This window comes from Megalobrama amblycephala, linkage group LG6, assembly GCF_018812025.1.
Source record: "Megalobrama amblycephala isolate DHTTF-2021 linkage group LG6, ASM1881202v1, whole genome shotgun sequence".
Lineage (NCBI taxonomy): Eukaryota > Metazoa > Chordata > Actinopteri > Cypriniformes > Xenocyprididae > Megalobrama > Megalobrama amblycephala.
In genome coordinates, this window is record NC_063049.1 from 10,074,869 (window position 1) to 10,088,002 (window position 13,134).

General features: G+C 42.7%; 1 protein-coding gene across 4 annotated transcripts in view; it reads right to left on the bottom strand.

Moving 5' to 3' along the window:
• Positions 1 to 13,134, bottom strand: part of LOC125269864 (NACHT, LRR and PYD domains-containing protein 12-like) — an 87,312-nt gene that overhangs the window by 9,343 nt on the left and 64,835 nt on the right. For all 4 annotated transcript variants that reach the window (XM_048192896.1, XM_048192895.1, XM_048192897.1 and 1 more), the window contains 5 exons: positions 11,718 to 11,891; positions 11,286 to 11,459; positions 10,656 to 10,829; positions 10,390 to 10,563; positions 10,122 to 10,295 (listed from right to left, as the gene is read on the bottom strand). In XM_048192896.1, coding sequence (XP_048048853.1) covers positions 10,122 to 10,295; positions 10,390 to 10,563; positions 10,656 to 10,829; positions 11,286 to 11,459; positions 11,718 to 11,891 — 870 coding nt within the window. The remainder of the gene's footprint in view (positions 1 to 10,121; positions 10,296 to 10,389; positions 10,564 to 10,655; positions 10,830 to 11,285; positions 11,460 to 11,717; positions 11,892 to 13,134) is intronic.

The following is a 13,134-nucleotide window of genomic DNA, read 5'->3' on the forward strand; positions in this document are numbered from 1 at the left end:
ACAGTTGAGTGTTGGAGTGTCTATGAAAAGTTGCCTCGGACACTGAGTCCTTATCTGAGCAATCACAATTCACCCCAGGCCTAGAGTAATGACATACAGTCCACTCACTTATTAAAAGCCACAGAATAGTAGATATTCTCTGATCATTTAAGTGTTTGGCCGAACCCTTCTACTTTTAAACCCTACCATCTCCTTAGGTTTGATAACTCAACAGCGCCCTCATCACGCCTGTCATAAACCCTTACTGTGGTAATAAGTTTAGGCTCCTTAACTCCCCTCTGTCTCTTTCTGCTCTTATCTTAATTTTGTTTTATTTATTCATTAATCATTTCTCTTTTGTCCTGGTCTATTTGCTTCTCTGTTGTGTTTTGTTTCTTTCAGTTCACCTAAAAGCAGTACCTGTGAGAGCCATCACAGAAAGCTGAATAATAGATAGACGACCGAGCAGCCAGAGTCATTAGAGGACTCGTAGAGCTACCGCCTGTCAAAATCTTTATTTAAATCCGGCACTCACCCACACAAATTGGCCCACATGGTCATTCCCGGCTATGAACAATAAGTGTCTGGCCCACATTCCACTAATTGTCTACACCAATTAGTTGGAATCACCCACTGGGACCATCTCGAGACCTGGTTGGGCGCCCTGACCAGCACATTCCTGCCCAACGCTGCTGTGGACCCCCAGAACCTGAGCAACAAGCAGCTGAACAACAACCTGAATCAACTAATGGCCCACAACCTCATTGCTCAGGCGAAGCTTAGCGAAAGGAGCAACGCCCTCCTGGAGCAGGAAGCAGCAGCGCTCAAGCTCCAGGCCGAAGAGGCCCAGAGGAATCAGTCCCACACTCGCCTCGATCAGCGACTCCTCAAGACCCAGGACCAGCGTGGGACAGCGGATGAATCCGACCCCGAGCTACAGGAGGGCAGTTACTTCAAACCCTGCTCCCATGGACCTTAAACAGGGCCGACTAGAAAACCCACAAGCGTACTACAACCAACTGTGAAGGGCCTACTTCGGAGCATGTAACGAGCCAGGAATGGAGAAAGATTTCAACTTTCCAAGATTTCCAAAATCTGCACCCTGCGGTGAGTCATCATCTGGGAGTCCTGGCCTGCCCACGCAGTATGTCTACTCAGCAGCTGTGACACTTTGTCCACGAAGCTTATGCTAAGCAGAGGACTGCTTCTGAAAAGACTGTAGTAAATCCAACCAGTTATCCAGTCTCTGATCACTGCCCAGAACTGACCCTAGCCATTACTGTGGAAAATGATGTGAGAATTGAAGCCCTGGTAGACAGCAGATCTCACTCTGGCCTTTTTGAAAGACTCAGAGCTGAAGCTAAGAGACAAAATAGAACTCTTAAATCACAAAGATGTGAGCTAAATGTGCAGTCATACAGCCAAAGGAGGTCCACCTTGAACAAATAGCTCCCATCCACCTCACAATTGGTCCAATGAGCTTGGTACATCTTGTGTACATATCACAATTGGACACATTTCCCGTTTTCAGCTGCAAAGACCTGCTAGACCGCTTTGAGCCCTTATTAGACTCCAGACAGCTGAAAATCTGGGCTCAAGCGCGAGAACCTCTGCCTTTCAGGTCACCCAGGCCACCTGAGCCAGACTGTCAGGTCACAGGAAATCTCACAGCTAGCTGTGAGAACCCCGTCTCAGCCCCAGAGCAAAGTTCAAGTTAGCTACTCTGCACACTTTAACTCACCATAGACTCCTTCATAGACAATCATGACTCCTTCTGCCCCAAGGTCATGACAGACTTACAGCTGAATGATATAACAACAACAGACATCATTCTCGCACTGTGGGCAGACAACTCAGTCTTCAGCCACACGCTGTTCAGTGCTCTCATTGAAGGAACACCGAACCTCCCATTTGCCAACAAACACATACGCTTCCCATTGGACTCTTGTCTGTCAACAATGACGACTGCCAAAGACATCTGCACTTTGAACTTGAAATGGAACGACCGGTGTCAAACCCATCACTTCCTGGTCATTCCTGACCTCCTGATGCACCCTGAAGCTCATGTGGACAAAGGCCCCAATGACTTTACAGCCCCCTGCTGTTCCTGTCAACACTGAAAACTTCCTGTCAGGCCAGACCATTCCAGAGGTCTGCATCCTGGTAAACGAACAGGAAACTGTAGTACCAGCTTACACCAAAGGGGTAGCTGTTTTGCTCAATATGCAACATGGTCAAACACTAAACCACATGCTGGGCTTCTTCCAACTTTCACATGAAGGCGTGGAACTTGGGACTCACTCTGGAAGCCACACCCCTCACTGAAGTGTCATCCCCTGTAGTCTACATCTTGTTCAACAACTGCACGGCCACAGACATCAGAATTCCAAAGGCCTACTGTCTGGGATGGCTAGTCAGTCACGACTTCCATGGCTTTGAACTCACGTTACCAGTCATTGGCTCAATACCATCTGCAATGATCACAGAAGGGAGCTTTGACAACACAGTGTTCACAGCACCCTTCAAGATCATCTCAATCACTCCCATCATGCCTGTATCCACAGAACAGGTGTGCAGAATGGAGCTGATGGAGGGCCAACATCTCACAGTATAACCAGCCTGTCTGCAAAACTCATGAAATTGCTGCACCTCTGACTGCCCACTTGACAAGTGACACCACAACGGAGGAGCCATTTCCAGGATTTGAGACTCAAGTCCAACAAATTCTGAAAGATGCAGATGCCCTAAGGAATGATGCAGACCATCAAAAACTCAGACAGGTCCTGTACAAATTTAAAGTGTCATTTGCCAAAGACTCTTTAGACTGTGGCCTCACTAACCTTCACACTGTGCATTCCAACACACCCAAATGTTCCTCCCACCTTCGTCAGGCAGTACAAAATTCCCATCGCCTCACACAAACCAGTGCAGGAGATTATTTGTTCCATGGAAGAAAAAGGTGTCATCCACCCATGCAACAGCACCTATTCAGCCCCCATCTGGCCTGTTCTCAAACCAAACAGCAAGTGGCAACTCACCATCGACTACAGGAAGTTGAACCAGCAAGTGCCACTGTCACGATATGCTCAAAATCACAAGTCTGCACTGGGCGACGGCTTGGCTGCCTGCCAAAACTGCTCTGATGACACACCAGCTTCGACATTGGAGGTAGAGGTACCCCAACAACCAAGCTGTCACAGGTACTTTGAAGAGAATGCGTGCCAAGGTATGACCACTGTGTAGATCGATGGATGTTCCTACAACTATAAGGGCATCCTAAAGGCAGGTGCAGGGGTGCTATGGTTAAACGACCAACCCTGCCCACCACAACACTTCAGGTTGGGTCCCCAGTCATCGCAGTATGCTGAAGTAGCAGCTATTTTCATAACCCTTCAAATCGCCTCTGCCCATAACATCAGAGAACTCATTTGCACAGACTCAAACTATGCCAGACTCAGTTTCACATGCCACCTTCCGGGCTGGAAACAAAATGGTTTCAAGACTGAAAGCAACAAGCAACAATCAACAAGACTGAAAGCAACAAGGAACATCAACACATGTTCCAAGCATGTGATGATATCACCCAAACACAAGACATGATCAATAACTGGGAAAAAAGTGAAAGGACACTCAAAGCAACCAGGGCGTGACAAAGAATTGAATGACCAAACTAATGCCCTTTCCAAGACTACATGACAATCTATGGTCACCCCCACCCCAGTCACCCACCCTTAGTGTGGCAGCAATAACCCGCAGCCAGTGAACTGTTCCTGCAACAGTTCCCACCTCACTGCCACTGTCACTGGCTCCACAAATTTCCAACAATGATATAACTGACCTCCAAGCAGGGGCGGACTGGCCATCTGTGTGATCTGGAGAATCACAGAACGGCGGGTACTCCAGGACGGCCGGCGGGCCGGCCCACCACCCGCCACGCACAGTCATCATCTGTTTTTTCCCCCCACTAATCTGTTTCACACTCCAGTACTGTAGGTGGCAGCAATGCACCTTTAAGTTGGATGCCAGCTGCACTGGCCGTGGCCGCCAAGTAAGCAGCAAAGACGTTAGATCAGTGGTCTCAAACTGCCGGCCCACGGGCCATTTACGGCACGCCCACCACCTCTACCCGGCCCGCAACTGATCTCAAAAATAAAACATAATCCGGCCCGCTAAATTATTATTATTATTATTATTCTGTAGTTGCTACCTGTCTGATATGCAAAGAAAAAGTCGCCGTTCTAAGGGGCATTCACATATCGCGTCACATAAGCGGTCGCGCCACATTCTCCTTTCCAATGCGCTTTCGCTCCAGTGGCGTCTGTCGTTGCTATGCAACCATGAGCCGCGCTCTCAATCGCTTCTATTATGAGTGCGCTTGCCTAAATTACAGTAAAAGCACTCAACTTTAAGTCATGAGCGCCGATTTAAACCACCGAAACGCGTCCGATGCAGCCATTAAACGTTACCGATGCTCAAACGGCATCTTGGACAAATGTGGCCCAGCTGTGTGAGCACAAGCGCTGCAGGTGTCTGTCAAGAAACAAAGTGTACAAATGTATTCAGGGATTGTATTTGTTCAGTACAGTGTTGTTCAGTGCAAAATTTTAATGTTATTTAAGCTAACATAAAGTAAGGGAAAATACTTCCACTAGATGTTAAAAACTACTAATGTATGTAACAATGAGAGATTTTTATTTTTTTGGCAAAATAAAGTTGATATATAGCTCCAGTTTTTTTGTTTATTTCTGACCCCTCCACGCCACAAGTGTTGCTGGTTTTGTTCCTAAATTACTGATTTTTTATTCCATATATCTTGTTGGATGTGAGAAGTCGCACCAGACTATTTCAATTAATAATATTATATTAGTAATAGTATTATATAATTATATTACACTCTGTAACAATGAGAGAGACACTGCTGTTTACATTTAGTATGGTAAATAAGATATTTATAGTATAGGTATAAAAAATATTTTAGTAGGCCTAATGAAATTTGAAGTAGGCTAAATGAGAAATAATGCGAAGGAAAGTAAATTTTCTGAAATGTTGCGCTTTCTTGCGCTTGAAGGATAATATGGCCCTCCTATGAGGTGTCAATCACAGAAACGGCCCCCCGACAATTTGAGTTTGAGACCCCTGCTATATGAGTATTCAAGTTAATCTAATATGCTTTTAACACAACATCTAGTCAACATCAGTGCTATTGCTATAATTTGGATGGTATAGTATCATGAGCCACAATTAAAGTCTTGTGACACTCATGCCAGGCGTTATTGTTGTTGTTGTCGAGTTTCCGCACGCCAATTGCTTTGGGCCGGGCCTAGTTAAAGTCCAGGGCCATTTTTTAGTCCCAGTCCGTCCCTGCCTCCAAGCCTCCGACACCTCCATACAAGCTATTTTAAACCACCTCTCAGACCCCTCCAGCCACCCAATCACGGCATCTGATCCCATTGTGGCCCCTAGCTTCAAACGACTGCATGAGATCAAACACATGCTGCGTGAGGAGGAAAACATTTTCTGGTATGTCCCTGATGACCTCACAGCGCCAAAGCTTATAGTGCCACACGGCCAAAGGGGGGGTCACGCTAATGTACGCCCACGACGCACCATGGTACCAGAGCCACTTATGAGACATTAAAACATGTTGCGTACTGGCTCAGCAAGCAGCAAGATGTGGCAGAGTATGTCAGAGGATGTCTGGTTTGCTGTCAATTCCAACCGGCAAACCCAAATCACAGAGCTCCACCGCAACGCAGAGGAGTCACGTTTCCATGGTCGGTCAACCAGAAAGACTGGATTGTAAAACTTCCTCTGGTGCTCATGGCCATCATAGACACCCCTCAGGAGTCAACTCGGGCGTCTCCCATTGAACTAATGACAGGGTGGCAGATGATACTGCCGTGGCACCTGCTGTACCAACCGGGAGACTCCAGCCTTGTCACAGCCTACACCACTCACCAGTACTTCGACGAGCTACACCCACAGCTGAGAAAACAACTCGCAACACAGAGTCAAACCCTGCAAACCATCGGCAAATCCTTGAAAGACATTGTGGTGGTTCTCAATACTCACAGTGTCCTGCTGAACCAAACGGTCAACTCAACGAAGCATCTGTTCACCGTCTTCCAAAATTACTTTGCCCAAAATCAGCTGGTCACAGCTCTGATGACAGACATGCTGTGGGAGGTGAGGTCCTCCATGGACAGCTTGGCCATGGGTAGGATTCCCCCATACCTTGTACCCCAAGACTCGTACAAACTGTGCAGGACTCTGCTACTGGCCGACCCGCCGAGCCTCTTCCAACCCACCTCGCCAACTCTCTGGGTAGTGCCATCATACTGCACGTCGACCCCCCCGGCAGAGTGAGGTGGCCTTCCTCCTAAGTCTACCCATCACTGAATCAGATAACATCTACAGACCCAAAGACACTGTCAATGTCAAGTTTTGGCAGGGTAACAACCATATCTAGATACACACAGATGTGGTAGCCTACCACGACAGCAACCCACAGTGCCTCATCTTCTTAATCTCCTAACGGAAAGAAAGGGAGGAAACATGACAGAATAACACAACGGATAGCGCATTTTGCGCAAAATTAATAAATGACTTTTCAATACCGACCAGATACAATACTGATTTTGGCGGAAACTCAATTTTTTTTAAAAATGGCGTTTATCGTGTTTTGGAACCAAACTCTTCATTTTTACCAAAGACATTCACTACCTCTGCCCTAACAAGCCTTTCCTCAGAGACAGCACTGAAGGAATCTGCGGGTTGCAGCACACGATCAGCGACAAACGCTGCCCTGCTGAGGCCAAACCACGCACCCAAATCAGTGGAACACGAGCCGAGATTGTAGGTAATCGATGGCTCGTCAACACCCCCACTCGCACTGCCACCCTGACCTATGATCAGCATGACACTGTCATCCATGTCAGCCTGACCAACCAAAGTATATGGATTCTGGTACCCCACAGGTGCCATCTTCCACCTCAACGATCTGACTTTGTACCATCTCCCACGTGAAGAGTATCGATCGGAACTGGAAATCCCATTCTCCCTCAAGAATCACAGTTTCCCCTTAGAACTGGGACTGAGGATTGAGAAAGGGGGGTCCCAGCTAATCGACATTACTTCCATCGACACAGCCCTCCAAGCACTGTCCCAACTGCCCACCCTAACCAGCTCACCTATAGTCCAGGCTTGGACTGCTACCAAACACGGCCCTTTGCCTCTCCTCTGCAATTGGGTACACACTGATACTAGGCCTGGCCTTCATCCTATCCAAAAGGATCAAAGGGAGGCGAGGGTCCATGGACAGGTGCCTGCCTGCCCCTCCTAGAGGTTTCAAAAGGAGACAGAGGAGAGGAGGTGTCAAGCTGGAGAATATGCCAAGCCTCATCGAGATGGACCGAGGACAAGTAGGAACCACCTGCTGCTTGACCATCATGATCCATTTGCCATCCGACTTTTGTTACCGTCCAACGAAGTCCACACAGGAACTTTGTTGGCCGAAAGGGGGACTGTAGCATCTGCACAGGATCAGATTAGCAAGTCAACAATAAACTTTGTTTAAACGAAGTTTTACCTTCTTGAACTTTTGTTTGTAAATCTCACATTGGCACCGGCCTGGCTGACATTAACAGCTCACTTGACCCATTTTATGGCCGTGTCGATGGACCCACGATTCTCTCCCATGTGACTTCAAGCGATCGTGGTCAAATCAGATCGAATTACTGCAAGTCATGCGGCTGCATTCCAGACGTTGCCAAACTCCAATACATGTATGCGCACACACAGAGTAACATACCAGAACTTTCTTTAAGTCACATTCATTAAAAATATGATTAAAATGTAATCCTATAAGCCTGTATTTCAGTTTTAACCCTCTACCACATAGTGTTGCCATAAGGCAACATACACTGTGTTCATTTGCCACTGTATCTTTAACAGAACATTCTCGTTTTTTTTGTTGGTAAGAGAAGACCTTAGTTTAGCCAATGATGTGCTTTGGTTAAGTCACATGACATGCATTTTTTTCTGTGGCGCAATTTTCTGACAGACTGTTGTCTCTTGTATGTAGTTGCTGAAAGCAAATTAAAACGTCAGTAACAAACAAGGACCCGCCCATGTCACATTCACAAAAAAAACTCAGGTAAGTTATGATGACATATTCACCACTCAAAAAAAAAATTATGAAATTAGTTTTAGGTAAATTGATAAAATGTCTGTGTTGCCATATGGCAACACTGCGCAATAATGGAATGACATTATTATAATAGGTTAGATAGCTAGCAAAGGCCAGCTGCAGTCTGTTAAGCTGTAACAATAAAAACATTAATGCTAGTGATATAATGTTGAGTAGTCGTATGTTAAGGACTGCCATGACATTTGTATTATGGATTAAATCAACATCAGAGACCTGCCACCACAGCCAGTATACTGGCCCAGACCAACCACTGGCCTACCATTGTGTCTCAATAAGGCAGGTGCAAGTGGCTGTAAGTGTATTGTTAGGGTGAAGAGCATCAAATGTGATGTGTACGTGTGCCTCAAAATGCTTTTTGAAGTTTCGTACAGAAAAAAGGTGAAGTTTCAAGGATTTTGGGGGGTTCATGTTCACAACCTTCCTCTCATAAGATTGCGTAATGTTGAATTTTCATGAACTGCAATGTTTTTGGTTTTGTGTCAATGTTTTATGATACATGATGAACAGTATTAGATTAGTTTTTAACTGTCTACATTTGCAATTTAAATAATATTCACGAAAAACGTAATGAAATTCAAAGAATATATAGCATTATTCTGCAAAAGGAGAATAGAATAAATAAAAGCACAAGATGTTGGAAAATAAGTATAAGGTGTTGTTTATATTTACTGCTAAAGCTTATAAGAGCACCAATTGATTCAATACATTTTTTAGGAAAAATATTAACTATATACACTTACACTTATTCTAAGTTATTTCCACTATTGTACGTTGTTGCCATATGGCAACATATCATAAAGTACCTTAAAATAATATTTTTTTCCAAATTTTTTTTTTACAGCACTTCAAGTTAAGACATTCTAAGAAAAGAAAAAGAGTCAATTTTTTTTTTTTTTTTTTAATAAATTTATCATAATGTGTGCGGTAGAGGGTTAATCATGTATTTAACCCTTTGAGTGGTATGGTCCCACATGTGGGCTTTTTATTTCTGTGCCCCTGGGCATACGGTCCCACATATGGGATTTCGAACTTTCAGCGACGTCACATAACTGCCAGATTCAAACTGTGCTTTCGCGCTTTGGACGCGCACAGCTCCTGTCATATATCACAGCTATGCAGTGTTTTCAGCCACATAATGTTTCTTTTAAGGTTTCAGACATTTAAATACGCATAAGCACCATTAAAACAATACATTTAGAGTTTATAAAATACACACTGATATCAGACATCAGTGGAAGCAGCAATAACAGTGAATTCAAATATAATTTGCCAACATTTATTCATATCAGACACACATAATGGGCCTAAGGAACTAAAGTTTACTCTATTATTCTTCCAGTTCACCAGCCACTTACTTGCATATATTTTGGGAGAAACTGATGAATTCACATGTTGTAAATCCGACTGACAGGACTCTGTGAACTGCAGCGCAAACTAAGATGGCGGCGCCCATCTCGCATTATAGATCAAGATAAAGATAATTTATAAAGGTTTTGACAAAACACATTCACTTACACATATTTAAGAATTGGAGTATCATATAGTTGATGACATGGTAAGCAATTTTGTGAATATTTTAAATAAAAAAGGAAAAAGAAAATAATAGCATATTTATAAATAATATTTATTTGCAACAATTATATTGTTGCAAGTATTTTTTTAAGAAAAGCTAAAGGGCTGATGGACGCCATACTTTGTTGTCATGATAATATTCCAAGAGAAGATAATGAGGAAATTACATTGTCTTTGTCAAGTGTGTTGCAAACAGCTACATTATGACACACAAAAGTCCTGCTGCCTTCAAAGTCTCCACTTCAAGCACTATCAGAGTGAGTATGTTTGCGTTTGACTGGAATTCACCAAAACTCTGTCTTGATTTAAACTGTAGAAGCGATTTTAAGAATTATGATTGTTGTATGTGAATGTTACTGACCTCAATCTCTCCAGTTTACAGTGTGAATCCTTCAGTACGTGACATAAGTGATTCACTCCTGTGTTTCTTATTTTATTGTGACTGAGGTTCAGGTCTCTCAGGTGTGATGGGTTTGATTTCAGAGCTGAAGTCAGAGCAGAACAACCTTCATCTGTCATTTCACAGCGCATTAACCTACATTAGGTGAAATAAGACAAACAAAGTCTTCATTCTGTTTCAGTCAAATATCAAAACACTTTTGTCTTTCGTTTAGATGAAAGTTCCTCACCACAAACTCTCCAGTTTACAGTTTGTGTCCTTCAGTACGTCACATAAGTGATTCACTCCTGTGTTTCTTATTTTATTCACACTGAGGTACAGATCTCTCAGGTGTGATGGGTTTGATTTCAGAGCTGAAGTCAGAGCAGAACAACCTTCATCTGTCATTTCACAGTATATTAATCTACATTGGGTGAAATAAGAAACAAAGTCTTCATTCTGTTTCAGTCAAATACAAAAACACTTTTGTCTTTCTTATAGATGAAAGTTCCTCACCCCAATATCTCCAGTTTACAGTGTGAATCCTTCAGTACATCACATAAGTGATTCACTCCTGTGTTTCTTATTTGATTCACACTGAGGTTCAGATATCTCAGGTGTGATGGGTTTGATTTCAGAGCTGAAGTCAGAATGAGACACTGTTCCTCTGTAATACTGCATCCATACAGACTGAAGACAGAAAGAGAAAGAAAATGACTCTGATCCATGTGAACCACCTAAATGAAGTCCTACATTAGGCACCTAGTTTAATTCCTCTAGTCTGTTTTAACTAGTTCTGTAAGCTGGAAGATGTCGATTCTTCTCTATCATTTTTCACCAATGTCTTTTGTCTCTTTTCTTTACTCTTTATCATAGCAGCAGATTTCTGCAGGACGATATTTACACAATCTGTACATTGTATCAACTTCTTCAAATTTAACACAATAGATTTTAGTAAGGTTAGACGCCATATTGAATGTTATGTAGATGAAAATGAGGCTGTGAGAAAATTTTAAATATATAGTGCACTAAGATTTACTGGTTAAAAGACAATTACTACAAACACTATTACTTGAGCCCTGTTGTCTTAAAATAAACTAAACATTGAACTTTAAATCACACTGTAATGGCTGGAATGATACTAACTCTAGTTTTCCCAGCTTGCATTGTGGGTTCATCAGTAGATCACTGAGGTTTTTCACTCCAGAGTCTCCTAGTTTATTCTTACTGAGGTCCAGATCTCTCAGGTGTGATGGGTTTGATTTCAGAGCTGAAGTCAGAGCAGAACAACCTTCATCTGTCAGATCACAGCCTCTTAACCTGCATAAGAGGAGCAGAAAAAAACAGGAAAATAAACTCTTTATTCTGTAAAGTCACATCATCTTAATAAGCAAATAAAAGAGACAGAGGAAGAGAGATCATCATCTTTATTTCACCAGATGACAAAATACTATTAAGAAAAATGTACAAATATAATGTGAACTCAGACTCATAGTGAGATACTGAGTTGAAAGGGTTTTGGTTTAACTATTGAAGTGATTTTAAGTATTTTGATTCTTGTATGTGAATGTTACTGACCTAAGTCTTTCCAGTTTACACTGTGAATCCTTCAGTCTGTCACATAAGTGATTCACTCCTGTGTTTCTTATTTTATTCTCACTGAGGTCCAGATCTCTCAGGTGTGATGGGTTTGATTTCAGAGCAGAAGTCAGGATGAGACACTGTTTCTCTGTAATACTGCATTCACACAAACTGAAAGAAAGAGAAAATACAATGATTCAGATCCATGATGGCCCATTCATTTGTTTTTGTTTTGTTTATGTCTGACAGTAGTTTGTCACTTGAAAATCACCACACATATTAACTGTGGGGGGGGGGCGGGGGGGGGATAAACAGTGTGGGATAAACAGCTCAGAATTCAGCATCATGAGGAAATATCAGAAGTATCTACTGTGATTCGACAATGAGTTTCCACCTCAACAGTCAAACCTGAAATCATTATTAAAATAAATTTATTGTGTTTATTGTGTGCACAGAGAAAATCACCTCTGACTCAGTCAAATGAGGAAATAGTATTACCAACTACTGTAACCTGGTTGTACTTAAAGTGCTCTATTTTCATGCACTAACTTTTTACTTAATATACTAAAAATTCTTCTTTAGTACTTCTTAAGATAATCTTAAGAACATCTAAGTTTACTCAACTGTGCTATTTTGAGACATCATGAAATATGAACTAAAATGTGCTTTTAAAGGGATAGTTCACCCAAAAATGAACATTCTGTCAATAATTACTCACCCTCATGTTGATACAACCATGTAAGTCTTTCTTTCATCTTCGGATCACAAATTAATATTTTTGTGATTAAATATGAGCGGTGGAATACTCCTCCATTGGCTTTAAGGGGGCCCAAACTTGTCCGTCCAGAAAGTCAGTGAAGAAAATGTTTAAATAGTCCATGCCACTACAGTGGCTCAACCGTACGTTTCTCAAGCGACAATAATACTTTTCGTGCGAAAAAAACAAACAAAAGAACGACTTTATTCAACTATTCATTTTCTCTCTTGTAGGCCTCTGACGTTAGTTCAGTAGAGCTCCATGACGCATGCGCGAGAACTAAACTGACGACGGTCTTCTTCTACTACTACTTGTTACTGGCTGCTCACTCCTTAGGAGTATTACCGCCAGCTAGTGTTCAAGATGAAGTGCTGGCATAGCCGGAAGCGCTAAACTTTGTTTACAAGCAGGTGAACATATCATAACATATGTATCATGACTTTAACAATTACCACATACTGCTTCCACTTACCTTGTTGGTCTGTATAAACAAGTTGGGCACAGCTGTTGATTTCAGTAATCTTTTTTGTTGAACTGATTTGAAGTCGTCTGGAGAGAAATGTTCACTGCACAACTTCATGTGCTTGACGAAATTAATCGGTAAATTAACATCCCGTTGAACAGCCAGCAGCCATAGATTCAGTCGCTCACGATCAT